Source organism: Mesitornis unicolor, unplaced genomic scaffold (genome assembly GCF_000695765.1).
Source record: "Mesitornis unicolor isolate BGI_N332 unplaced genomic scaffold, ASM69576v1 scaffold15714, whole genome shotgun sequence".
Taxonomy (NCBI): Eukaryota; Metazoa; Chordata; class Aves; order Mesitornithiformes; family Mesitornithidae; genus Mesitornis; species Mesitornis unicolor.
In genome coordinates, this window is record NW_010180913.1 from 12,091 (window position 1) to 39,616 (window position 27,526).

Below are 27,526 nucleotides of genomic sequence, written 5' to 3' on the forward strand. Positions count from 1 at the left end.
GCAGGCCCAGTGCTTTGACGGGGGCGTCTGTGGGGAAACAAGATTCAACTTGTAAATTTAACGATTCCTGCGGGGTTGCTAAGGCAGCTCCCAAAGCGATTTATCATGAAGGACTCCATTCATGTCTGGGTTTATAGACTGACCGTCTCACAGATGAGCCATATGATTCGGTTTCGTTATAGAGTCACAGAATGGTTTTGGTTGTTATGTAATATCGGAGTTAATCTCCTTGCTTTTTGACATCATTTGAAAATAAGGTTGCTTTTCACATAAGTGTGAAGTGGCTCAGGTTTTTATTTCTTTGTTGCTGGTTGTTTTCTTTGAGGGCTTGTTTTTTGCATTGAATGAGTAAGCCTGCATTTGCCCTGATTCTGCAAGTATTTAACCACCTAAAAAAAGTTAGTGGATGCGTAACAAGTAATGCTAGAATGGTAACTTGATTTTTCTGTTGCCTTTCTCTTCTGACTCGGTAAGATTGGTATCAAGAGTTAATAATAGTTGCATTTTTGCAAGGTGACTCTAGAGTATATATACACACACCAGCATGTGTGATTGACCTTGATGTTTTCCAGCAACTCAAGATGTTCAAGTTGCCCCTCCCTGTCTATATCTGGTTTGTCAACCACTTGCATGAACTGTACTGTGTGACAGGGAACAGCGGGTCCTAGGCTGACTCCTTTAAGAAGGTTTAGAGGAGATAAGAGGAAAGAGGAACTGAGAGGTAGCCCTTCAAGAAGCAAAGAGCACACAGTAGTTTAACCCATATACCAAGAAGTTTAGAATAGCTTCTGTAGTTGGGCCTAAAACTATCCAGTATGGAGCTGAAGAGTTCAATTACAGTGCTGCCAGGTAGAAAGGGATATGAAATTGTCTTTAAGTGTCACTGCAGACTAAGGCCTGCTGGCTAGGATTGTAAAACCTGTATTGATGAACTTAAGCTGCAAACTAAAATTTGGAACCAATCTTGTAACTCATAAAGTTAAATGTGGAAGGACATTAAGTCAAAGTTTTAGATGGGTTTCACATTCTGTCTACATGGTATAAATGAAACTAAACTTGAAAAAAATATCTTATGGATGTCTAATGCTGCTTAGTGCAGTTACTCAGCTTTTAAGTGTTTACTTAATTTGCAAACATAATTAAAACTTCCAATTTCTCCAGGAATCCTTATGAAGAAAAATATAGATTAATTCGGATTGGAAATCCAGCATTTTCTACAAGGCTGTTGCCTGTCAGAGGAGCAGTTGAATGTTTGTTTGAGATGGGGTTTCAAGAGGTGAGTATAATTTAGTATTTTCTGATGTCTTCATCAGTTTACACACTAAAATTTGAAATTGGATTTTTTTGTCCTTTCCCAGTTGAAAGGCACTAGATTTTAAGCCAGTTGCTTTTTTCTTGATTTTTTTTTTTAATACTTATTTGCAAATATCTGCAATTAACCAACAGAAAATGTAGATGAGGCTACTTCAGAAATCAGCTAGAGCTGACCTGCTCTGTGTTAAGTTTGACTTGCCACTCTTCAGGCGCACTACCAGTTTACTTAATGATCAGCTGTGTATCCGTGCTGGCGCAAAGGAAATGTGAACAAAACAGTGTGAAAACACCTTCTCTTAGTAGCAGCTCACTGTTAGGTGGTCATCAGACTGCATCATCAGATCATAGCATCCATACTGTAAATCTGTGTTGAAACCATAATTTGGAAGGGGGAAAAAAAAGATCCCCCTCTTCTGCTGCTTGTTTCTACTATCAGTAGGGCTTGTGTGGCCTCATAGTGAGTTAGATAAGGGAAGCTGATCTGATTAAGTTTAATCCTCCGGAACAAACAAAAACCAGAAATCTTTTTCAGCCAATTTACAGTGCAGCTGCAGAAGTACTAGTGTTGTCATGATAGCAGTGGTGGGCAACAGACTATTGAAGTAGTGGGAGGGTGGGACTTTTAGCCATTTATAACAGTCATTAAACTGCATCCTAAAATAGCCTTGAGTGAATCAATTCTGTTGCAGTCAAGAAGATGTATTTCAAAGATAACTACTGGTCCCTGTCTTGGTGGAACTTAAACTGCCAAAGCTTGTTAAGCTAGAAGCAGCCTTTGTAATTGCAGGAGAGCTGGGGTGAAAACTCAACTCTTGTTTAAATTGTGCAAAGCTCCTGCTCTAGCTTTGCTTTAATCTGTATGGGTGGGTACTTTACATTATTTGGAATCATAGAATCATTAAAGTCGGAAGAGACCTCTAAGATCATCAAGTCCAACTATCAACCCAACACCACCATGCCCACTAAGCCATGTCCCTAAGCCACGTCTATAAGTATTTTAAACACCTCCAGGGATAGTGATTCAACCACCTCCTTGGGCAGCCTGTTCCAATTCTTGACCACTCTTTCAGTAAATAAAGTTTTCCTAGTATCCAATCTAACCCTCCCCTGGCACAACGTGAGGCTGTTTCCTCTTGTCCTATCACTAGATACTTGTGGGTGTTGGTCTCTTCTCCCGTCTCCTTTCAGGTAGTTGTAGAGAGTGATAAGGTCTCCCCTCAGCCTCCTTTTCTCCAGACTAAACTACCCCAGTTTCCTCAGTTGCTCCTCGTAAGACTTGTGCTCTGAGTCCTTCTTTGGACATGCTCTGGCATGTTGATGTCCATCTTGTAGTGAGGGGCCCAAAACTGAACACAGTATTCAAGGTGTGGCCTCACCAGTGCTGAGTACAGCGGCACAATCACTTCCCTACCCCTGCTGGCCATGCTACTTGTGATACAGGCCATTAGCTATTAGCTGCCTTGGCCACTTGGGCACACTGCTGGCTCATGTTCAGCTGACTGCCAGCCAATACCCCCAGGTCCATTTCTGCCTGGCAGCATTCCCTCAGTTCAAGAAGGACAGGGAACTGCTGGAGAGAGTCCAGCGTAAGGCTACAAAGATGATTAAGGGAGTGGAGCATCTCCCTTATGTGGAAAGGCTGAGGGAGCTGGGTCTCTTTAGTTTGCAGAAGAGGAGACTGAGGGGAGACCTCATTCATGTTTATAAATATATAAAGGGTGAGTGTCACAAGGATGGAGCCAGGCTCTTCTCAGTGACAAACAATGATAAGACAAGGGGTAATGGACACAAGCTGGAACACAGGAGGTTCCACTTAAATTTGAGAAGAAACTTCTTCTCAGTGAGGGTGACAGAGCACTGGAACAGGCTGCTCAGAGAGGTTGTGGAGTCTCCTTCTCTGGAGACGTTCAAAACCCGCCTGGACGCCTTCCTGTGTAACATCATCTAGGTGTTCCTGCTCCGGCAGGGGGATTGGACTAGATGATCTTTTGAGGTCCCTTCCAATCCCTAACGTTCTGTGATTCTGTGATTCCAGCCACTCCTCTTCCCCAAGCCTGTAGTGTTGCATGGATTTGTTGTGACCAAAGTGCAGGACCTGCCACTTGACCTTTTTAGGTCCAGCTGTCATGAGACTTCTGCCTTCTCTCTGGGTAAAGTTAATCAGTGTAGTTGTCCTAATCTGAGGAGGAAAAAAACCAAAAAGTATGCTGAAAGAAATTGTGACTGCAGACAGAGAAAGGGTCTGCAATTTTATTCTCATGCTGGTCCTCCGGAGATGACTTTTAATGATGTGTTTTAGCAAGAAGTAGTCAGTGTAGCTAGTGAAGCACTCAAGCAGTAATAAAATAGTCATTTTAAACCTGTTACGAAGTGCCACTCACACTTCTGTCAGATCTTTAAGAGCATGTTAGGTCAGTCTTACGGTTATTGTGTCAATTGAGGCTGAAGGTCACAAACTTCTCTTCAACTGCAATAACTAAAATTGTTCCTTCTTTTGTCTCTACTTGGTAAGCTAGCCTCCTCAATTTAAAACTGGGGAGTCTTATGCTGGATTGATACATTTCATATAGTTTTGTGGTGATTCTAAGTGTTAAAGTGAAGCACTGCATCTGCAGTGATAGGTGACCTAAGGTAACTGTGGATAAGTAAATTACGCAGTTTAATAAATAGAACTGCTGCAGTGATAGAAACTGAAACTCTTAAAATATGAATGCTTCAGGATATTCGTGTCTTTTGTAACCCAATTTCTTCATGTTAAGTACACTGGTGTTTGCTTCTATTATGATTATTAATATTTTGTTATGTTACCAGTAATCGCGTTGCAATCAGAAATAAGAACCCAAAAGTCAAGCTGGGTACAGGTCTCAATAAGAAGAATATTTCCTATCTGGAAATTTACAAAACCTAATAGAAGAGAATTCCAAGCAGATGCTATTCTAGCAGCTTCTTCCCCAGCATTGGCTATCCTCCCGTGTCATCTAGTATTTTGCTGCTGTACTGTGAGAACTGAGCATTTGTTGTTCACTTTTGTTTTTGCTGCTTTTTCTGTCAAACTATAATTGTGTTGTCCGTGTGTGGCTCTGTAAAATAAGTCACTAACAAAAGCATGTTGTTATGAGTCCTTTTTTCTCTAGGCTGACTGTTGGTCTGTGATCTAATAGCTTCTGCTGGGAGGGGCCTATAAGCTTCTGCTGTAAGTGACCTAATCTGAAAGCTGAATCCTGCCAAGCCTTAGTGTGTTAACTTCCAGTAAATGATACAACTGTTAGCAATAGATACAAACTGCTGACTGGCTTAGACCTGTGTTAACTGCTGAATTAATTTGTCTAAATTTCAGGGAGAAACTCACCTGGTTTTCCCTAAGGAAGCTTCAATTGAGCAGCTACGTAAAATCAGAGACTTAATTGCTGGAGAGAGAAGTAGCAGACTGAATGAGTCAAATCAGACTCCCAGACCAGGATCCTCTGAAGCTGTGGCCAGCACTCAGACAGTTGCACATCAGCCTTCAAGACCTGTTAACTCTGTTCTTGCTCCTGCCCATCAGCAACCAGAAACATCGCTTGTGCAGTCTCTTGAAATGGTAATTATAACCTGTAAACTTTGTAGGCACACTAATCTTGACTATAAAGATTAAAGAGGAGTTAACTATTGGGACAAGTTGCTCAGAGAGGCTGTATAATCTCCATATGTGGGCGTTTTCAAGACCTGACTGGATAAAGCCCTGAGCAACTCGGTCTGACCTTATAGTTAACCCTGCTTTGAGCAGGAGGTTGAACTGGAGGATTTTTTTTAACAGTTTCTGAAGTTTTTGAGTGTTTTCTTTGGTCTCCATGCAATTTCAACATGAAACATGCCATAAATAGAGTATTAGCATGGGATTTTGTTAAAGATGTCTGTGAATGTTTTATTGATCAGGGTGTCATGGGGCAGGAAAAAGCTGATTTGTATTGAAAGGGAACAATAATGTGGGGGAACAAAGGGCAGGGTGGAAGCTAAGACTAAGACTCTATACTGTGTTTGGTATTTGAGTGCCAGCAAAAGAACAGGAGCATATCAGTAGTGCTTAAAATTGTTGGAATCTCAGTTCATGCATTATGACCTGTATGTGTAGCCTGTGAGGAGGGCTTTCTTATTTTCACATGTGACTGTTGTGAGAGACAGAAATTGAGCCAGGCAAGTACAAAACTGTAGTTATTTAAGCTGTGTTTCCCTTGTTCAAGAGGTTGAGATGCGGAAAGGCAGAGTCCTTTAATCTGATGTTATTTTGTCTGATGGGAGAAGACTCTTTAACACCTCATGCAACTTTGAAAAATATATTTATTTTTTTTTCACCCAGCAACAGGACAAAGGGCAATGGTCTCAAACTAGTACACAGGAGGTTCAACTTAAACATATGGAAAACCTTCTTTACTGTGAGGTTAACAGAGCACTGGAACAGGCTCCTCAGAGAGGTTGTGGAGTCTCTTTTGGAGACATTCAAAACCTTCTTGGACGTGCTCCTATGTGATCTTCTGTAGGTGATCCTGCTCTAGTGGGGAGTTTGGACTAGATGATCTTCAGAAGTCTCTTACAACCCCTACCATTATGTGATTCTGTGAAGTTATGCCTTTTGAAAGTTTGAAGGATGGTTTGGTTTAACTTTCTAAAGAGTTTTTCCCCTTAGAACCAGCGTCACTTTGGTCTTGAAGTTAGTGTAATCTTTCTTTCTGGAAGGATTCACCTTCTTATACATCCTTAAACAGAGTTTGTATCTTTTAAATGATATCAGTATATTGTTGGATAACAAACTATGACATACTATTTCTTCCCAATACCTACCTAAGATCAGTGCAAGAGAAACGGCAAAGCATCAATTGAAGTGATTTGGGGATAGAGAGCACTCAGTGACCCATCATAATCCATAATATCCTTTGGGGCAGGAACTGTTGTAGGCACTTGAATATTGAGCCATTTAATATAATTATGTTAGCATACTAGTCATTGTCTCTAAAATATACTGACTGGGTTAATTTGAATTTGGGGGTGTTATTTTGTGTGGTTTTGTCTCCTCTCTGCTTCTTGTGTTTTACTCTTTCAGCAATTTTTTACTTCTGCAATGGTGGTTGGAAGTGGTTATGAAACCTCTAGAGTGACTTGCTGCAATATTGCTTACTACCAGAAGCTTTAAAGGTTTAAAAGTTGTGTTGATCTTGCAATGAAAAGAAGTTGCAGATTTCAGGTTGACACAATGCATTCTGAAGTTAATCCTTCTCATTTGTAGTTATCCTGCCCTGACTTAGGCTTGCCATGAGAGTTGTGGATCCATTTCTCTGCAACTGTTACTTTTCTGTGTTTCTTGAGATTCAACATGAGTGGTGGGACCAAACACTACAATTTAGAGACAATGCTAGTGCAGTGTTGGGACTCTATTAAAATGCTGTATTTCAGCTGATCTCTTCAGTGTATTATACTGGTTGCTCTCGGAGCCATTAAATTTGGTCTGCATAGTCTGGGTTGATTGGAAGGAAGTCCATGAAGTATCTTCTGGCTATGACTTGGTCATTTTACTTGCACAGGAGTAGATGTTATGTTTTTCAGTGAGTATACTGCAGAGGCATAGTTGTATTATTGTTGTATGTGCTGCTGTCAGATGTCAGACTTAGTGTTTTTTTATAGTGCAAGCATTTTTATTTCTTGCTTATGCATTACACCTGTGATTAATGGGAGTCCTGGTAAGCACAGGGAAAAGTGGCTTACTTGAGACAGCATGGGGATTTTCCTAAATGACACAGTTCGAGGGACCTAACCCATTATTATTTTGCCTCATCTGTGTCTTTTTTGTGTTTCTTATCATAAGGTATTGACTTGGAGAAAAGAAAGCTCTGGAGGATGGATTCTGATCCCTTCCTGGATAACATAGTGATTAGAGGAGGAAAGTAGTATCCAAGCTCAGATTTGCAGTGAGGTTCACCACACTTTTAGATGTTTACATAAGACTTAGTTGGTTTACAGTGGCTTCTATGAAACCAGTTAAGCTCTACTGTAACACTGGGGGTGGTTGCCAATAGGAAAATCTGAATTGTCAAGAAATCTGAGAGACTTTCTCCTGTGCTGCTTACAGGAAGCTGACAGAACATGAAGATCTGTAAGCCATTGGAAGTCTAACTTCCCTTATTTCTGTTCTTTAAACTTACGTTAAAGCGAACTTGGTTTATGATATTAAACCAGTTACCTACAGCTGATGAGCTCCAGGAAGAGCAAAACCAGTTCTGCTCTGTTTCAGCAGTTATGAAAAGTAAGAACTGGTCCTGTAGTACTGTCCAGCATCAAAATAATCACTCCTAGTTTAAATGCCCCTTTGGAAGAATTTATCTTCTAAGGAATTCTCACATCTGTGTATTATATTGCATTTCCTGCTAGCATCTCAGAAAAGTGTGGGATTTTTGATGAAACCAAGATGGTAGCTAACAGGCTGAAGACTGAAGCATGATGTACCAGTAGAGAAAAGGTAATTTAGCAGTGCCACAGGCTTCTCCCCAAAATATGCCAGACTCTTAAAATCCCACTTAAGTTTCTGTGATATCCCCCTTGAAAAAGGAGTAAAGAGTTTGCTCAGCTACTAACTTGACTATTATTAACTTTAGCTATTTTAGTAGATATGTGTGTACTCTATTGCGTGCAACATGTAGTTGCAACTAAGTGACTCTTGAGATAACTGATTGAAGCCTAGTTCTTATATTTGATTTCTAGTGAAATACCCTGCTGAGTATATAGTCACAGGGCTGTGTATTCAAATCTGTATCAGAGTTGGTCTATAAGAGAAGGAAGTAGAAATAGACTAGCAGCATTCGTGTATAAGAAATAGAAAAGAAGAATTCACCAAAAATAGAGTTTTGTGAACTGGTGCAGCAAAGTCCAGGAAATTGAATGAATTGCAGGTTCTTTTGTGGATTTCAAGTAAAAGTTGCCCAAAAGAAATGGGGGGGCAAGGAGCAAGTGAAAAACTTTACCATCAGAGGTGTCTTAAACCGGTTTTCTCCCTGAATCAGTACACTTTTCACTCAGAACGCCATTCAGAATGCTTAAGGATGACAAGGCTGGCTTTACAGTTTGGGTGCTGGTGTCTGCAATTTTTATTGATATCTTTACAAATAAACATTTTGCATATAATGTAGCTATGAGTATAGAATTCTGACTGATTTAAACTAAAATAGAGCTTGGTTCTTCTGGCTTAAGGTAGAAGTTCATAAATCATCTTGTGACTGAAAATCCTTTCGCAGGCTGCAAGTATCTTGAAAACACTTCAAACAAAATTTGAGCATCTCGTATTGATGTATGAGAATCCTTCTCTTCAGCGGAAAGCACTAGCTTCAATTCCCCTCCAGCAATTGAAAGGGAAGGCTCAGAAAAAGCTAGCACAAGCTACAAGACTGGACAAAGGTAATCCTACCAAGTTATAATGTATATGAAACTAGAAATATTCTTTCAGCCATCTGGATGATGCATGTATCTACTATGGTTTAGGTGTGTGGATTCAATCATATGTCTGCAGGTTCCAAATGCTGTCTCTAAGTTAGTTACATTCTTCCTAATTTTCAAATTTTCAAATTTTCTACTCTCCTCTCTCCTTACTTCAGTTGTTTTCTTTCTTTTTTTCAGTTTGTCATGCACCTACTGGTTTCACATAGAAATTTTGAACTTTTAGTTTCTAAATTAGTAGTAAACAATGCTGGAGAAACAAATGGGGTGAGCATGTACTGTTATATTCCTTGTATCTAGAGAGAAATAGCTACAACAAGAGGAGGGGAGGTTCTTTAAGTAGACATTGTTTTGAAATTGTTAAAAGTGCAATTTTCCTGTACATACTAAAATTCCAAATTCAGAATAAAATTTCAAAATTCTGCTTTTTCTTTTAAAGGTATATTATTGGTGAGTTTTTGCATGAGACCTTTCTAAGACACAACCTGATACAAAGAATCATCTTTCTTGCTAAAGCTTAAATGATTTTTTTTTTTTTCACATGCCATCCTCTTGGAGCTAGATGTGAAATATAGGCATAAGTATTGGTGTCGTCAGTGGATAAAATTTATATTTTCTTCATAAATGCAAGTTTGTTTTGAATGTGGAAAGTCTGTCAGTTAAAAATGACGTATTTCTATTTTCAGGTGAAAGTCTTAGATTTATTTCAACAGTATAGTGAAATTTTACTTGTACAAGATAAATATTTTTTTAAAATACCATTCCAAAAACACATTTAAACCAAAAAATCCTTTTCACTGTGAATCTTTGATAGAAGACTGTTTGAAGCAGTTGTGCTAACTTGATGGGAGCGCTGTCAATTTGCAAACCAAAAATTAGATCTTCTCACCTTTTTTTATAACTTTGTGTCATCTCATACAGCCACACATGAATATGTAATTGTGCATTTGTCATTCGTGAGCTTTCTGACAATGGATTTTCTTAGTAATTTTTATCTTTCATGCAGCTGTACAGGGAAGTAGGAAACCACAGAAACAAGTACAAATCATTCTCTTTCAGCAGCATAGGAGAATGCAATGGGGAAGAGAGACTTAGCAGTAATAAATGAAAACTATTTAAATTCCTTTAAAAAGGAAAATAAAGACAAGGATAGCTCTTAGACTCTGCTCTAATTCTGCTGTGCACATTTTTAAAAAGGGGAAGGAAGGAGGAGAGTGGTGTTTCCAGGTGCTGCTTCCCAAGCCATCAGACTGGTCTAGTCAGAATGGCTTCCAGACCTTAATTTAGATACAAATTAAGGAGACAGGATGGAGCTCCGGTGTTCTGTAGTGTGATAATTTGAAAGCATTTTTATAGAGTTTTATAGAAACTTTCCTTTGGGACTGGGCTGTGTATGAGATACGTGGGTAATTGGCTCTTCAGTCTTCTTTGGTTTGTCTGTATTGCTGTATTAAAACTGTCACCTGTGGAAATAACTGCTTAGTGCTGGGAGACACTTGTTTTTAGGACTTCCCTTAGAATGCATAGTAGGCATTTTTGGCTCATAAAGGCTAGGAAGATTATGGTCATTTGATCAGAAGTACAGGGGTTTTTTACTGTTTCACTTTTTTCACTTTCCATTAGATGAGTTGTGCAGCCAAAACCAACTGTTTTCTGTTTAAATAAATCACATTTATAATTCTTTCTATGCAATGTTTCCATGAAGGATTTATTTTGCAAACCAAGAGAATAATATTCATGTAATAGCAGCCATATTTTAATAGATGGGCTCTGGTTTGAATGTTACTCTCTTTTCCTGGATAACATGGCCTGTGTTTAAAATCTTGTTATTCAGTTTTTAGCAGAAAGTTTGAATATACAAGCATATCACTTCTATAAGCAGCAACACCTTGTCTGAGTGTTCCAGCACAAATGTTTCTCACATATAATAAGTAAAAATAGAAATTTTGCTACTATTAGGTCAGATGTTTTTGCTTTGGTTAACAGGTGATCTTTTCCCATGCACTTCATGGTCTTGGGAATGTGTGCTTAACAGAGCTAGGGCCTCCAGAGAGTCTTTTGCACCAAAGACGACTACAGCTTCAAAGGAAGATGTGAATTGAGCTTAATTAAGTAAAACACACATCTTACCTAGTTTATCTTTGCCATACTGAAAAAGGAGCTAGTGCACAAATTTGATGCAACTTCCTTTAAACAGCATTTTTATAAATTCTTTTTGTAGCTTTATATTCATTAGTCAGACCTGTCTGCACTGTGAGTACAAGCAAACTGTAGTACATAAAATAACCAGGTATTAATATCTGTAATTGCAGTGTGGCCTAGATGATGGAGTTAATAGAAGGACTTATTTGAGTGTTTATGAGTCTGAGAAGGAAGAGTCTCTAGGCACTGGAGCAGAATATACTTTTAAAGACTCTAAGGAGTTAGAAGGGATGGATCTCTTTTGGAAGACTGGATTTCTAAATTTGTTAATTGGTAAAGTGGAGCTATTTCCAGGTGGTGGAATAGTAGTGACAGTGTGTGAGTAGATTGTAGTGCCTGTTGTGAACATGGGGAAAATGGGCCAGAAGAGTCCACTGGTCTAACGTGGCGAAATCTGCTAGAGTAGAAAAATGAAGACATCCTGCGTGTAGCTTGGGTAAACTGATAAAGGTGTTTATTTGCTGAATTTATAAGCAGTCTTGGCTTGTTTGCATGGTATATGTGTGTGTTCTACAATAATTAAGCTGAGTTTGTAAAAAGTGTTCATATTTCACCTGGTTGTCTAGATTGCTGTCAGTGTCTGGTTCTTTGGGATTTTGAAATGAAAAAAAATTGGTTTTCCTAGTTTAATAGCTGAGAATAGGAAAGGACTGTTTAGGAGCAGAAAAAGAATTAATACTTTCTTCTGAAGCCCTGGAAGAATGTGAGGGGCATGAGGAACTTCACTGGGCTTCACTGTATATCTGACTTGGTTTTCTGATCAATTTCTTACTCTCACTGTAGCTGTAGTCTTTAGAAGTATGGGTTTCTCTTTCCATGTACAGTTTGTTGTTCACTCTTGAGAATTTAGATTTTCTTTACTGTGTGTGCTTAAGTAATAGATGAAGCTTTTTTTAGAATGAGACTTCTAAAATATAACAATGGCCAAAAGATGATGAACTTTCCAGTATCTACATAAATCAACTAAATTATTTCTCCATTTGACCTGTGTGTTGTGTAAATTTTACAGGTGCACATGTGAATGAAGAGGACTTCTTATTGTTGGAGCTCTTGGATTGGTTTAAGAAGGACTTTTTTCATTGGGTAAATAACCTTCCTTGTAGCAGGTGTGGTGGGCAGACAGAGCCTAAAAGTGACTACTTGTTGCCTACTGATGATGAGCTCAGGTGGAATGCCGGTCGAGTGGAAAATCATTACTGCAAACAGTGTCAGTTCTCTAATAGATTCCCAAGGTGAGCATGCAAAGATTGTCTTTCAAGAAACAATTTTGTATTTGTGCCTTTTGGGAACAAGTGATAAGGTGTTGGTTTAAAGATTAGAGAAGCCATTTTAAGTAATGTGATAGGATGGTAGATTAAAGATTTTTTAAAATAGTGTGTTGCTTGCTTTTATGTGGCCTTGTTCTGAATACTTGCCTGATTTTCTTCTCACTTTTTTTACAGTTAATTTGATAAAGTACAACTTCTAAATAAAATACATTAATACTGGCATAGTATGTACATAGGTTTGTTATTTCAGGGAAAACTTTCACCATGGGAAATCACAAAGGGTAGTGCTTTCGCTTAGTCTATAGCAAAAGAGAAAATACCCAATTTTTTAAATATTTTTTGCTATCTATCAAAAGGACCTGCATATAAAAATCATATTTTAAGATGAAGTCTAAGTAGGTTTTGAAAGCTAAAAAACAGGTTCATTTCAGTGCTGCTATAAACATGTGATGGAGTCATGTGAGTCAAAGTAGCAGTAGCATTCTGCTTGCACTTGTTTTGTGCAGTACAGCAATGATTTCCATTACCTTCTGTGGACTGAACGGCGCTGAAATCTGTTAAAACCTCACAAGGACAGTTGTGATGTAAAGATTTTGAAAGGTGAAAAGTGTTTTCAGTTATTCTGGTTTGGTTTTGTTTTTCTCTTGTAGGTATGACAACCCTGAAAAACTTCTGGAAACCAGATGTGGGCGCTGTGGCGAGTGGGCTAACTGTTTTACACTGTGTTGCAGAGCTGTAGGGTTTGAAGCCAGATACATCTGGGACTATACAGGTATTGGTATTCTGGAATATTTTAATGTTAATACTAACCTGCACAAAATGAGGTTATATATTTTTTGGTTATCAGATTATATTAGCCATCAGGCATCATATAGTTATGCAGTTCAGCTAACAAAGACAATATAAATTCAATTTCCTGTCCCTCCCAATGAGGGCACATATAGTTCTGCAAGTAAGGTTAAATAAATGACTTCAGAATGATACAATCTTTACTTGAATCTATGGGACTATAATCCTAAAATAGAAAGAGAAAGCTTTGGTAACTTCCCTGAATGTTGATGAAGAGAAAACATGTTCTTCCACCCGTTCCTTCATTTAATAAATCAGGAAAATATACAATATTCTACAATATTAGAAGAGAAGATCTGTACTTCAAATTCATTGTTTATTCTTGGCCTTTGTTATATAGATCACGTGTGGACTGAAGTCTATTCTTCATCTCAGAAAAGATGGCTCCACTGTGATCCCTGTGAAAATGTCTGTGATAAACCTCTTCTCTATGAAGCTGGATGGGGAAAGAAGCTCTCCTACATAATTGCCTTCTCCAAAGATGAGGTAGGAATAATGATGTTAATAAAAAACAAAGTTTCTTTGAGGCAAGTATGTGATGTATTCCATCTTAGTGTGATTTCCAGGGTTATTATAGAAGAACATACTTTGATTAGCTAACTTCTTTAAGTGAAACAAGATACATGGCAATTTTTGGTTGCTTTATTTTCTTCTTCAACTTGTGCTTGAGGTTGTTGATGTCACCTGGAGATACAGCTGTAAGCATGAAGAAGTACTCTCTAGAAGAACAGCACTCAGTGAAGCTACACTACGTGAAACAATTAATGCACTAAATAGAACGGTATGTAGCTTTTCTTACATGGATTTTTTTAAGTGAAACATAGGTGTCTTTCTAGAATGCAGAGTCCTTGAACAAAGGAATGCATTTGGTAACCTGATAGGAATGTCCATGCACTATGGAATATAAAATGCTACTAACTATAGAGACCTCATTTTACACTGACTATAGAATAATCAGTCACAGTACTGAATTTACGTGAAATAAGATAAAGAATGGTATGTAAAGGGATTATGATCTCTTGCATAACCAAATTTGTGTGTATATGCTGTGTGTGTGTATAAAATATATACTGTGTATATACTGTGTGTGTTTTATTTCTTTGGAATAGACTTGTGCATTAGCAGATGTTGTGAGTAAACTACAACTGCTTTGTAAATATTAGGGCTCCTTGAGGGCAGCTGAACATTTTCTATGTCAGTAATGTTATAACTTGAAAACAGTAGTATTTATAGTTATATGTCCTAGGTTTTTTTTCCCTGTGACTTTTTACTAGCTCTAGAAAGCAGGAGGAATGAATCACAGGCTGTTTCCAAGACTTTCAAGAAGTGTTGGTACCATTAGTAGAGCTTTGGCTCCAGAGCCTCATAAACTGTTCATGCCTAACATCTCCAAAATGCATGGAGTCATTTGCACCTGCATGTCATAATTGCAGAACCGGAGTGCTCTTGGCACCTCTCTGCTAAGCTTTCTCCATGCCTTACTTGGGACAGGATGAATTCTTCTTGACTCGATTTACCAGAATACCACAAAACCTTGAACCACTTGTAAGGTTCTGTTTTGTTCCCACTTCCTTCCAGGGCTAATTCCTGTGCATAGAGGCTTTAGTTCCTGTGCTTGTATATAGCTGATGGCTTAATAAACAGATTATGCCTTTTTAGAGGCCTGCTAGGTAGAGGGTTGTAGCCACACACTAAGAGTGTGAAAAATTGGGCTGGACTTGTGATTTCAAGCTCTGGACTCAAATCTTTTATCAGTAATGAAAAGTTAGAGTCACATAGCGGCATGGAGCACTGAGAAGGCTGACCACAGAGAAGCAAAATAAAAAGAGTTATATAAAGGTTCAGAAGTTCAAACTGAGGGATGCATGCGCTTTATGTGGGGTAGCAGGAATTTAATGGTGTCCTTTCTGAGCATTGAACCCTTGCTGGCTGCAAAACTGATCTGAAGGGCCTTTCTTCTGATCTACTGGCAATAGAAACCAGTCACCAGACTCTTCTCCACCAGTTGTCTTTAGGAAGAGATAACATTGGAAATGAGGTGCTAGTAAGTTGAAAAATTACTTTGACAAGATTGATGGAATCAGGAAAGCATAGGTAACTGACTGATGGGCTGGCTTGCCTAATCTCTTTCTCACATCAATGATGTCACCATAGAATTGTGCTCTTTTTCACTTGCAGAAGTCCAGAGATCTCCAGCAAAAATGTGCATTGCCATCTCTTAACAGGTGGTGCTGCATGTTGGTCTGCTGGCCTGTTCCATATTTTTTTCCACCTACTTTGCAGGACTGTGCAGCTTCTGAGTTGACAAGAGCACTTTTCAATCAGAACGAACAGGCATTTTGGTCATGTTACTTTAGGTTTTCCAAAAAGTAATTGTGGTGGGGGTTTTTTTCTGGGTAAGTGAAAGATGAATTTTTCATGGGAAATAAAAAACTGTAATAAACGATATATTGTCCATTTTGTTCAATTATCTTTTGCCATCTTTCAGGCCGCTTCATGATTCCGCACTCAAGTTCTTATCTTTTTTTGGCAAAAAAACAGTTCTAAGAACAATTTGATATCCTCATCAGCAGTGAAGGTTTTGCCATTCAAGGTGTTTTGTAAAGAACAAAACAAATGGTAGTCTGGTGGTGCCAGGTCTGGTGAATATGGGGCATGTGGTAACACATCCCATCCATGCTGTAACCATTTTTGACAAATGACCAAACTTGCATGTTGTCTAGCATTATGGAGAAACACAACACCTCTGTGATTCATCAGTACTGGATGTTTCTCTTTGATGACATAATTTAATTTATCCAGTTGACAACAGTACACATCCAAATTAATAGTTTGGTTCCTTGGAAGCAATGCAAAATACACAATACCTCTGAAATCCCACCGGACTGACAGCATAACCTTCCTTTGGTGCATATCTGCTTTTCAAGTGCTTTGAGCTGGTTCATTGCGCTTACTCCATGATCATCTTCTTTCATCGTTCTTGTAGATGATCCATCTGTCATTCTGTTGTCATGTTTCAAAAATGGATCATTTCCTTCACATCTCAAGAGAGAATTGCGGATGTCAATGTTTTTATGAGCTCAAAAAATATTCATCTCACTTTGATATCCAAATATCAAGCTTTCTAACACATCCAAGCTGTTTTAAATAGTTTTCAGTGCTCAATTTTGATATGTTAAGATTATCAGCAGTCTCTCATGTCGTTAAACGCTGGTTGGAGTAGATCAGTGCCTTTATTTTCGATTGGCCTTCCTGACCATGGTGTATATTAAACATCAGAATCTCCAGAGTGAAATTTAGCAAACCAATTCTGACTCTGCCATAGTTTTCAGGCATCTTCACCATGCACATCATATAGTTTTTTATGAGCATATACAGTATTTTTCCTTTTCACAAGTAATACAGCAAAATATGATGAAAATGTTCCTTTCAATCTTCCATTTTGAAATCAATGCCAAATAAATGTTAATGAAATCTTGTACTTTCTTTTTCTAAAACAAGCTTAAACTGTCAGCTGTCAAATTACATAATGAATTTTTGGTTGAAAATGAAGTTAGTTACATTTCAAGACATGTGTGTCCTATTAAAAAAAATGCAATTACTGTTAATGAGAATTTATCCTATATCCTATGTATTTCTCCTATCTTCCTTCATCTAGTGGAAAATCCCAGCTATTTCTTCTGTGCTGCACGCTTTTCCTACTGCTTTCCAGAGTTAAAGCTGTCAGGTGATTCTGTTAAAACACCTTATCAGTCTTCTTGATGATATTTTATCCTGAGGAACAACATCTTACTCTTCTATAAAGCTGCATGATACTCCTACTCGCCTTCTCTCACATTTCCTTTTGCCCAGAAAAAAGTTTGGTTAATTTAATAAACTTCAGAAAAAGTTTGGTTAATTTAATAAATTTAATAAATATTTAATAATTTAAATTAATAATTCAATAAATTAATAAATTTGATCCCTGTAAGTAACCGTTCTTACTCCTTTTTTCCTTTTTTGTCTGTTATAATTACACTTCAGGGACTTAAGAGACAGTTTTCCATCGGATTGCTAAAAACACAGTTCATTCATACCTTTGTCCTAGTCCAAGGGCATTTCCTAAAGTTCATAGTTGGGTGGCAATGTATTGGGAATCAAAGGGCCATTAAAAAGTTGCTATCTGAAGATCTGTGTTGTATTCAGCAGCTTCTGCCGTCAGTAAAGGGACAGGGCAGCTCACCACTAGAACTACCAAGGCATTTTTTAGCAAGTTTCCATTACGCCGCTCAGTCACAAGTCTCCATTTCAGCTAGTGTGCTGTTTCCTTCACTGCAGCCTATTCAGCAGATAACTGATGCAGGCAGAGGCCTCCACTAACTTTCCCTTTTCCCCTCATCTCCTGGAGACTGGTTCCCTACTAGGACTGATTATAGTCTTTTTCTTTTGTTGCAAAGCTCCAACACTGCATCTTTCAAGCTCAGTTCTTCTAAGTTACAACTAAAGAGAAGCAAAGTATGCAGTTTGCATTATCACCTATACTGCAGTGTTTGTGAAATTAAGAGTTCATTATTGTGCTTTCCTCCATAAAGAGCTGCAACTCTGATCATTATTTCTCTGCATGTTTGTCTGTTTAGAGACCAAGCAGAGACAACACAACAGTTCAAAGGATGTTGAGTGATTGTCACTGTTAAACGGAAGATGCAAAGATAACTTAATCTACAGTACACTATTTCACTTCTCAAAAATACTGTGTGTTCTGAGTCAGGCGTTCCTCAACGGGTGTATAGCCCGTGGATTACCAACAATCTGATGTTATGCTATAGTACCATATAGAATCCAGGCTACAAAGTTTTTCTTCACCTGCTTTGTATGGGCACTACCCTTTTCCAGTCCATTGTATGTTACCTCTATAGAAAGGCAGGAGAGGACCCTGAACTTTCACTGCCTTCATTGGAAATTGGATGGTGGGGCAGGGAAACAAATTATTTTTAATTTTCTCCAGGATCCATTTTTTGGTAGTGATTGTGAGTGGTTATAGCTACAGCTAGGTCAGTACTTAAAAATAAAAGTAGTAATTTACATTGAATTACAAGATGCAACCATCTTGTGGTGATTGTGAGATGAACCAGAATTCCTTGTTTAAAGGTCTGAAATTCAATTTCTGCCCTCAAATTATCTGTTACTTACCCAGCAGTGGATCCAATTATCTATCTCCCAAAACACAGTCCTTCAGGGAACATCTACAGCATAACTTGCATGTGATGCAGAACTGATTTTAAAGCTGCAGTTCACAACCCCTCTTCCTTACTATTCCCTCTGTCTGCCAAAGAAAAGTGGGGCCTGAGCATGTATGTAGAGGGTAATACCTTAAGAAAAAAACAAAAGCAGGAAGTTTGAGCCTTGACAGTTGATAATGGAGTTCTTGGATGCTACTTATGCCAATGTAATTTGTAGGAAATGTAGTTATAGGTTTTCCCAGCACAGGCAGTGTTGATCTCTGCAGTCTTGAGCGTTATGCACGTCTTACATGCTGTCAGCATTTATATGTGGGAGTCTAATGGGAGTATGGGGAGATGACAAAAATTAGCATACTTGTATTCTCTATGGTTGAGGAGCTTACTAATTTTTTGTATTATACATAGAGGAGGACAGTCTTCTGAAATACCCCTTTTGTATTGAATCCCTGTTCTTTAACAGTTGTTTTTTCAGGTACTGTTAAAACAGCTGCAGAGCAAGGGCAACCAATTCTCAGTTTGGCATCACTAATTTTAGTGGTAATGACCCATGACAACGGGTTTCCCATGGCTCAAAGAAAGTTGTAGATTAATATTGCTAACTTAAGGTAAGCCATATCAAACCTCTTCTGAGCTGGAGTGAGATCTGTAGAACTGCATATGGATATCCAAAGTGCCCATGCAACCGTTAGATTCAGGAAGGCCTGATCTTTCATGAGGAACTGCTGGAATCACTGCTTGTCACCCATCAACACAAGTAGAGGTGTATTTCCCCTTTGCTGTGTTAGAATTGGCATTTGGCAGCTGGAATTTGTCCAGCTGGAACTGTTTTTCATAATTTCCCTGTATTTACTTTCCTTTATCCAGTTAAACATTGTGTCTGGAACAAAAGCCCTTCAACTGCCTCTATTCTGATTCCCTAATAGCAAAACTTTCTAGAGTCAGGACTGCTTTTGAGATAATTGGAATACTTACTGGCTTGAAGTTTCAAGTCCTAGTGGGCTGAGCAAGCGTGCCTTGGGTGTTCACCAAAGCAGAAAAAAAAGGATTATGTGTAATCATTTACATCTTCAATGCTTAACTTAATTTTCCAACCCTGTGTGGGTGTATCCACAGTTAAGGAAAACCCCAGCCTCTCAATTAATTTTTTTCTCGTGTACCAAAAAATTGTCCATAGTTTATTTCCTGTGGGCAAAGAAAGGATTTTATGTAATTCTTTCTCTTTTCCACTAATTTACCTGGAATTGTAAATAATACATTTTTCCTAGTTTTCTTATGTCTGCAAAAATATAAATATAATTGTTTGTTTATTTGTGATAGAATCAGTCACTGTGAAATAACTCTTTCAGAGACCAGCTGAATCTTTTGTTTGGACTTAATCACAAAACCAAGACTATTGCCAACCAAATCACTCCACCTTAGAGATGAAAAACTATGCTTGCTTTCACTTTCCTGCAAATAATATCAAGAACAGCTATAAAATATGTTATGCAAGTTTTTAATCATCCAAGTAAATGTATTATAAACATAACACAAACCTTATTTTAAAAGAAATCTACATAGTACATGAAAGATCACAGAAGAAGCACTGCTGTTGAATAACCATGTAGTTAAGACTTTTATATTTGCACCTGTTGTATAAGATTGGTGTTTGTGACAGTGTATTCTTTAAATGTTAGTCTGTTTTTTCAGTTCTTTTTTCCCCATTGTTGTCAGTCTAGAGCAGAATTTAAAATACTAATTTTCTGACTTTTTTTCTTTGTTTCTTATATGTATTTTCAGAGACAACGATCTATGTCAGAAAATAGAAAGAGAGAGCTCTTGGAAAGAACAATTGTGGAGCTTGTTGAATTTATTTCTCCTAAAACACCTAAACCCGGAGAATATGGTGGAAGGACATCAGGTTCAATGGCTTGGCGAGTAGCCAGAGGTGAAATTGGTCCAGAGGTATTTAACTTTTGCACTGGTGACCATCTTAGAGGTAGCTAACTAGAGGTTCTATGATTATGGTCTGCAGAGGAATAGCACTTCATGGTAGGTAGCCTGCAGATTTACTTCAAACAGTGAAACTTGCAAAAACATGAGGTGCAAGTTTGATGTGAATGCAGTAGAGGACTACAAGTAATTTTTGAGGATTGATGGTGGTCCATTGATTCTAAAAATGTTTGGGAATTCTTGATCTAAAGTGTATGTTGCTTTAATAAGTTAATTTAAAAAAACCTAACTTTTTTCCCTGTTAATTAGTTACAGTGTGACAGAACTAGAAAGTTTAAGGTAGAAACTTCTAAAAAAATGTCTGTTTGTATTATTAGTTACTACTGGTTAAAGCCTGGAAGTAGGTTTGACCAACTATTTTTGCTAATAAAACAGTGTGGCAGTAATTAGGATTGTGTAAATGGAAAGATCTCTTAAATAATAAGCTCAGTTGATTTTCATATAAATCTTTTTGACTATTTCCAAAAACAATACTTTATTTTTAATTATTTTATGCTAAGATACATTTTCTCAGAACCATATTTAGCTTGAGCCAGCATGCAAAGGTATGACTTACTCCATCAGTCGTTACATCAGTTTTGTAGTGGTCCTGTCATATGAAATGATTGACAATCTTAGAACCAGTTAGGTGTAAATTGAGTTTCATAGGATTAAGTTAGAGAAACTAAGTGTTTATTTCAGTTCTCCATAGTTTATAAGTTTTAATTTCTATTTTGCTGAAACTCATGAGAAAAACAACAAATCTAAAAAAAAATAACACTGGGAAGTTACGAAGTTTGTACCTTAAGTTTTTTGAAGTTGATTTGTAAACTGTCATACACAAGCACCTGTATGATAGTCACAGAATTACATTTGATATTCAAAATAACCATTTACTTATTGGTCATACAAGAAATATACTCAAAGTATAAATTTTCTACTCCTAACATTAGTCTCTTACTTAAATTTGCTAATTTTATGTGATTTTGTTCATCATTTACTTCTAAAGTAATTACATTAACTTATTAGAAATAAAATTACTGCTCCTATCTGGAAAACATGCAGGTCTATTGTAGGAAACATTTAAAACTTAGGTTTTGCAAGAAATGCTTTTTTCCATGACCCCTCTTAAAAATGGCATTTCTTTTTTCAGTTGGAAGTGAAACTGAATTGGGAAACCATGGCATGTTGTTTAAAAGTACCATAGTCTTACTGGAATGTATTGGGGAATGAAGGTGCTTCTGTTTTTTGCCTTTTTCAGAAAAGAGAAGAAGTAATTTTTGTTCCCTCTGAAAAAGAGAAGACATCTAAACTCTTCCACCTCACCTATAATATAGTGGAAGATAGTTATACACGGATTTCCAATAATAATGAAAGGATAACTGGCTGGGAAACAGGTGTTTGGAAGGCAGAGTCTGTTTGCAGAAAGGTTGAAACAGATTGGAAAATGGTAAGGATAACAGTTATTAAAAGTGTAAAATCTACTGTGACTGTATTATAACTCAAATAAAACAGAAATGCCATGTTTGGCATCAGAACCTCTCTTGTTGCCCATAAAATTTAGCAGATGTTACTAAATGTTACTGTTAAGATTCAGGTAAGATTTAAGAAATTGGAAATAAATTTAGCTTGTCTTTCAGAAAGGATTACTGAATTCTCTGCAGATAAAATCCTTGCTAAAGCACCAAATTTTAAAAAAATGATTTCTTAGTCCTTTTGGGCGAGCACACAATACTGTTTTATTAAATAGCAGTACTTCCCTCAAAAAAAAAAAAAATTGAGAATGTAGTGTATAGTATCTCTTTGATACACAGCCAAAGGAAGAAATTGTCATCCTAAATATTACAGTTCCATCTGCAAGAGGGCAAAACCCTGTCAGTTATCTACATTATTGTATACCCTGCCCAGAATCCTTCCTATGTGTCATGAAGCTGAGCAGCAGAAGAGTCATAAGCTCTAAGAGAACTGATGCCTTTAAGATGGGAAGGGGTCATTTCCTAGCAAACAGCTTTTCACGCAACAGCTACCAACTGTGGAGCTGAGCATTCCGGTCAGGGACTATAGCATGTTATTGCTCTGTTCCCCTGTCATTTTAGGAGCATGAAAGGTCTCTTGCCAAACGTTCTTCTAGCTTAGACAATAGCTCGCTGAATTTCCCACTGATGAAAACTGGAGCTAAGTCTTCTGAGGTTTTCTCTGCTGGGTCTGTACATAACTAACTTGCAAAATTCTGTGCAGAAATGGCTTGGAGATGTTATTCAGCATAAAAGAGAAGGAATAAGGGAAGAAACTGGAGAATAATACAAAAGATGTTACAAAAGGATAGGCTAATGGGAAAAGAGAAGTAACAAAAACTCATAATGAGGGACAACTTTACTCTGCTTCTCTAGGGTCTGGTATAAATCTGATAGCACATTATACCTTCAACTCTGCAATGATCAGTCAACTTCACTTGTCATACTGTCTTTGCTCTGAAACCAATTATAAGTCTGCTGTTCTGCTCAGCTTTGCTAATCAGACAAAACAGGGAGAGACCAGTCTATAAGACCAGGCAGAAAGACTTTACCCTTCTATTCAACAGCGCCTCAGTTTTTTTAGATAAAGGATGAGAGGGTGTCCTTGAGAAATTAGGAGCTACAGATCCAAGAATATCTCAGGCTTGTGGGTAAGGCATGTTAGTTCTACAGGAATAGCATCCTGAGTATGAATCTGAAATAACTTTTTGTTAGGGGTTGTTTGTATTATAGGAGACAGCAGAGGGGAAGGTTGTTTGGAGTTTCCATGTTCTTTTTGTATCAACTAGTAGATCTGCAAGGTATGGATTTGCAGTTTGATTCAGTGGCTGTCCAAGAAATTTAACAGCCAAAGAAGCCTCCACAGAAATACTTTCTTTATCATTTAGTATGTGATGAATGGAAAGGAATTCAAATGTAAAAGCCACAGTAAAGGTAACTATAGGTATTAGCCCAGGAGTAACAGAAAAGAGCCATCAGTTATGTGTTCTGTCTTTGCAATGTTGTTGATCAAAATTACTCAGATAGATTATAATCTTGGCCAATCTGATAGTAGCCATCTCCATCGTATTTGTGTATTTTCTTGCTATTCAGTTTCACTTTACTTTATGGTACAAAACGCAAATATAATCAGATTATGCAAAGATAACTTGGCATCTAGGGCTCAAACAAGCAGACCACAGTAGGTGATAATAAGAATGTAAGAATTTGTAAATCTGAAATCCATGGGTTTCTTAAAGCTTGTTTTCCAGAAGAATGCTTCCTGTGGAAGAGAATTTAAATGAGGCTGCTTTTTTTCTACTAAATTCAGACTTTTTTCAGATAATACTGGAAAAGGAGTATCCAGATATGAAAGTTAGGAGACAGTCAAAAAGACACAATAGGAAATTAACTTCTGGTGTTCTGATTAAATGCTTAGATGTTATAATGGACGATGAGACAAGCTAATGTTTTATTTTTATCCCTAAAAGCCTATATTTAGTGCATCTCAACCAAGTAGTAATGAATGGAGTGTTTTGGCTTCCTTACTCAAATATGGTTAGAACTAGTTGAGGGACTTAGTAAAGTTGTATGGAGATCAGCACTTCATGAACATTAAGATTATACTCGCATGAAAGCAGGTTAAATTGTTACATTTTCACAAGTGATCTTCGGTGTGACACCTTGCACCTTTGGGCTGTTCTAGCTTTCTTAAACATGAGAATTAACATTTTTGTGTCTGGTGCATAGTTGCACTAAAATTCTGTTTTATAACAGAAACTGAACATTTATCTAAGTTCATTCAGTGTGACATTAATCAGAAGCCTGGATGTGACAGAATTTTGTACGTTTTCTTAATGAAGGATTCTGAATGGATTGTGGCAGTTTTGACTCTTTAATTGATAATGTCTGTTATCTTGGTTTACTGATAATAGATACTAGACTTGAAAAGATCATCGGACACTTATTACAAAGTTCTTATGAGAGTTCACAGTAACTTTAATGAATGTTAACATGTGAGCTTGACTGTTCAGCCAGGTGAAGTTTAGAACAGCATTGGGACTAAATTAAATTATGCCAACCTCTGACAGCTCAAATAATGGTAATACGGCTAGCATGTATGATTTGCTTTAACCAAGACACATCAAGTGCAGCCAGCAGCCACATCTGAAGAATCCCACAATACTGATTACACAGGTTTCTTCATCAGCAATACTGAAAAACCGAAATGAAGCTCTGTGTGGGTCTGTGCATTTATATAAAAAACAGAAGTCTGCTTTGTTAAAAATAATAAACCTAGATATTTTTGTGACTTGAACTTTACCAAGCATGTTGAAATAGATTAGTGTTCCCTAGTGAAGGACTATGAACACGTGCAATTTCCTAACTGTGGAATAGACTTAATTATTCAAAATTAGATTGTATATAAAATTGTACTGTGTACAGTTTTAAAGGTTCAGAGGCTTCATAAAGAAAGCAAGTGTATTGTTGTAAGGTTTTATGTCCTTGTTACAAAAATTAATCAGATGTGTGTTGATTATCTCAGTTTTTGACACGCCAACTATGTCTTCTTCCATTTAGGTTTATTTAGCCCGAAAAGAGGGATCATCCTCTGCTTCCATCAGCTGGAAGTTTGAATGCAAGTCAGTCGGTCTAAAAATAGATAACATTTCAGTTAGGACAAGCAGTCAGACATTTCACAGTGGAAGAATAAAGTGGAGACTTTGCTCTCCAACAGCAGAAGTTGCTCTGGTAGGAGGTAAGTGCAGAATTTAAATAATGAATTATATAATATATAAGAGGGATCATCCTCTGCTTCCATCAGCTGGAAGTTTGAATGCAAGTCAGTCGGTCTAAAAATAGATAACATTTCAGTTAGGACAAGCAGTCAGACATTTCACAGTGGAAGAATAAAGTGGAGACTTTGCTCTCCAACAGCAGAAGTTGCTCTGGTAGGAGGTAAGTGCAGAATTTAAATAATGAATTATATAATATATTGGTGTAACTAGAAATAAATATTTTTTATGGAGAGAGCTCTGTGCAAATAGCAAAAATTAAATGCAAACGCATTTTGACTTTTCCAGCTCAATTTTTCTTAGCAAGGTCAAGAAAATACCGTGCACTTAATCAAAAATGGGACAAACCTCAGTTTTATTAATATACACAGCCCTATATGCAGCACAGCAGGGTTAACTGTTGCCTTCAGAGGCGTAGCGACCTGGTTCAGGAACAGCTCAGCGACCCCACCTTTGGGTCTGCGCGGACCATCAGCTTACAGACACCAATGTGGTGGACAGCAAATGGCGTTTATTGATAGGTGACACGGCGTTTTATAGCCTGAGTTTACAACGTCACATCCGCCTGCTTACGTCGTAAATTAAACGCTATTGGCTATTAGGAGAGGGGCCCTATACTTTCCGTACAGCGTGATATCTTCCGGCCGCCAGGCCCTAACTACCCACAGTTAACAAGAATACAGAGTGGATACAAGATACTCATGTGTTTTACTAGGAAGGATAGATGCTTCTATCTTGACTAGATCCTTTAAGCATGAGCACTAAACAAAAAATAACTAAAAATTTGCAGCTTTTTTTTTTTTCTGCCACTGGTTGACAGATGAATTTGAGTAGTTGCAACTGAGATCCTTTAACATTCACTACAAGTTACCATTTTTAACATGCATTCTAGCATTATATGCTGCCTGGAGCACTGGCTTACTGAATTGTGTCTCTTTTACTCCAACAGATAAAAATCTTTGCTCCTATTCAGATTTTTCTGGTGCAACGGAAGTTATGTTGGAAGCAGTTCTAAATGGAGGGGATGGTGAAACTGCATGGCAACACACACAGCTGTTTCGAGAGAGCTCAACGGGATGTGGAGAAAATTGCTTGGAGATAATTATAAAATTCAGTGACCTCTGAAAACCTGAACCGAGGAGATGTTTTTTGGATTCCTTGAAGATGGTGCACCATGGGTACAACACAAAGATTTGGTTGGCAGTTCCTGTTCATCCTACTGGCAGCTTATTTCCTGTTTCACTGCTTCCATTTAACCAACTTGAAACTGCACGTGTATTGAATAGGTAAACATCGCAATGAAAACCTCTTTGCTTTAAAAGCAAACACCAAAATTAAGGCATTGAACTATTAAATACCTTTTTCCTAAACTTTATGATGAAAAGGAAATGGTTTTTAGGAAGCAAAACGTGATTGATTTTAATTGGAAGATTTGGGATTGGCTTACTGGGTTTTTGTTTTTATAGTCTACTACTCCTTGGAAAAACAGTTTGAATTCTGTTTTCCAATTACAGTAGATGCTTGTGATGATTTTAAGATATTTTAAAGAATAATAGAAGACTTAGACATTTTAAAAGAAAAGTGTTATTTTGTGTAATAACCAGAAGAGCTGAAATTAAAACAAATTTTGAAGCAATCTTGAAATGATCTTGTTAGATGTCAAAGTATTAAACTTGCGTTTAATACCTAGAAATGTTTGGAAATACGATGGTGTGGCAGGAAGATAAAATAATTTTGAAAGAAGTGTTTATTATGTAGCTAAAATTGTAATGGCCTGTGATATAAAATTGAGACTTAAAACTGAGTAAGAAGATGAGAATTTTTTTCTATGAAAAAACAAATTATTCAATGTAAAGAATTTATATTATATAAATTCAAATTTTTCCACTTTTGAAAAGATTTTTGAAAGGTTGAAATCCCTTTTTAAGCTGTTGTCTTGAGTTGCTTTGAATAATAATCCCAAATTTGATGTAAAAGTATATACAGGTTTTTTTTCTTCATTAATGCCATGTTTAAATTTATTTTCATTTAATTTAATAAAAACCGCCACCCAGGAGATGTCAGTTACAGCAGTGATGTGAATAAAATATGGAATGAATGTTGAGATTAGTGTTTATCAATGAATTTGAGGAATCCAGCTATGTCTGGATTGTACAATAAATTTTCTATTACAGGACTATAATGAAAAATTCAAACTATAGTTTTATTTTCAAATAAGTGAAAATTTGATCTTGAGAACATAACCCCTGTGATTTTAAAGCTTCTCATTCTGTTTTCTGACTCTTCCAACCTCTGTATTGATTTGAAATGGCTGTCAAAAGTAATTTACATTGAAATAAACATTTACTGACCTTTCAACAAATCTAAGCAAATATAAGACTATTCAGATTTTATTAGGAAACTGCATATGCACGTTGAGCGTTAGCATCAAAATTATGCCACGGACATTTTATAAA

At 37.3% G+C, this 27,526-nt stretch overlaps 1 protein-coding gene across 1 annotated transcript in view; it reads left to right on the plus strand.

Moving 5' to 3' along the window:
* Positions 1 to 26,195, plus strand: part of NGLY1 (N-glycanase 1) — a 27,082-nt gene extending 887 nt beyond the window's left edge. Inside the window, exons 3-13 of the mRNA XM_010183249.1 lie at positions 1,162 to 1,276; positions 4,652 to 4,894; positions 8,574 to 8,733; positions 11,984 to 12,206; positions 12,893 to 13,014; positions 13,432 to 13,577; positions 13,762 to 13,872; positions 20,090 to 20,254; positions 21,543 to 21,731; positions 24,856 to 25,033; positions 26,020 to 26,195. Coding sequence (XP_010181551.1) covers positions 1,162 to 1,276; positions 4,652 to 4,894; positions 8,574 to 8,733; positions 11,984 to 12,206; positions 12,893 to 13,014; positions 13,432 to 13,577; positions 13,762 to 13,872; positions 20,090 to 20,254; positions 21,543 to 21,731; positions 24,856 to 25,033; positions 26,020 to 26,195 — 1,828 coding nt within the window. The remainder of the gene's footprint in view (positions 1 to 1,161; positions 1,277 to 4,651; positions 4,895 to 8,573; positions 8,734 to 11,983; positions 12,207 to 12,892; positions 13,015 to 13,431; positions 13,578 to 13,761; positions 13,873 to 20,089; positions 20,255 to 21,542; positions 21,732 to 24,855; positions 25,034 to 26,019) is intronic.
* Positions 26,196 to 27,526: the final 1,331 nt, after the last annotated feature.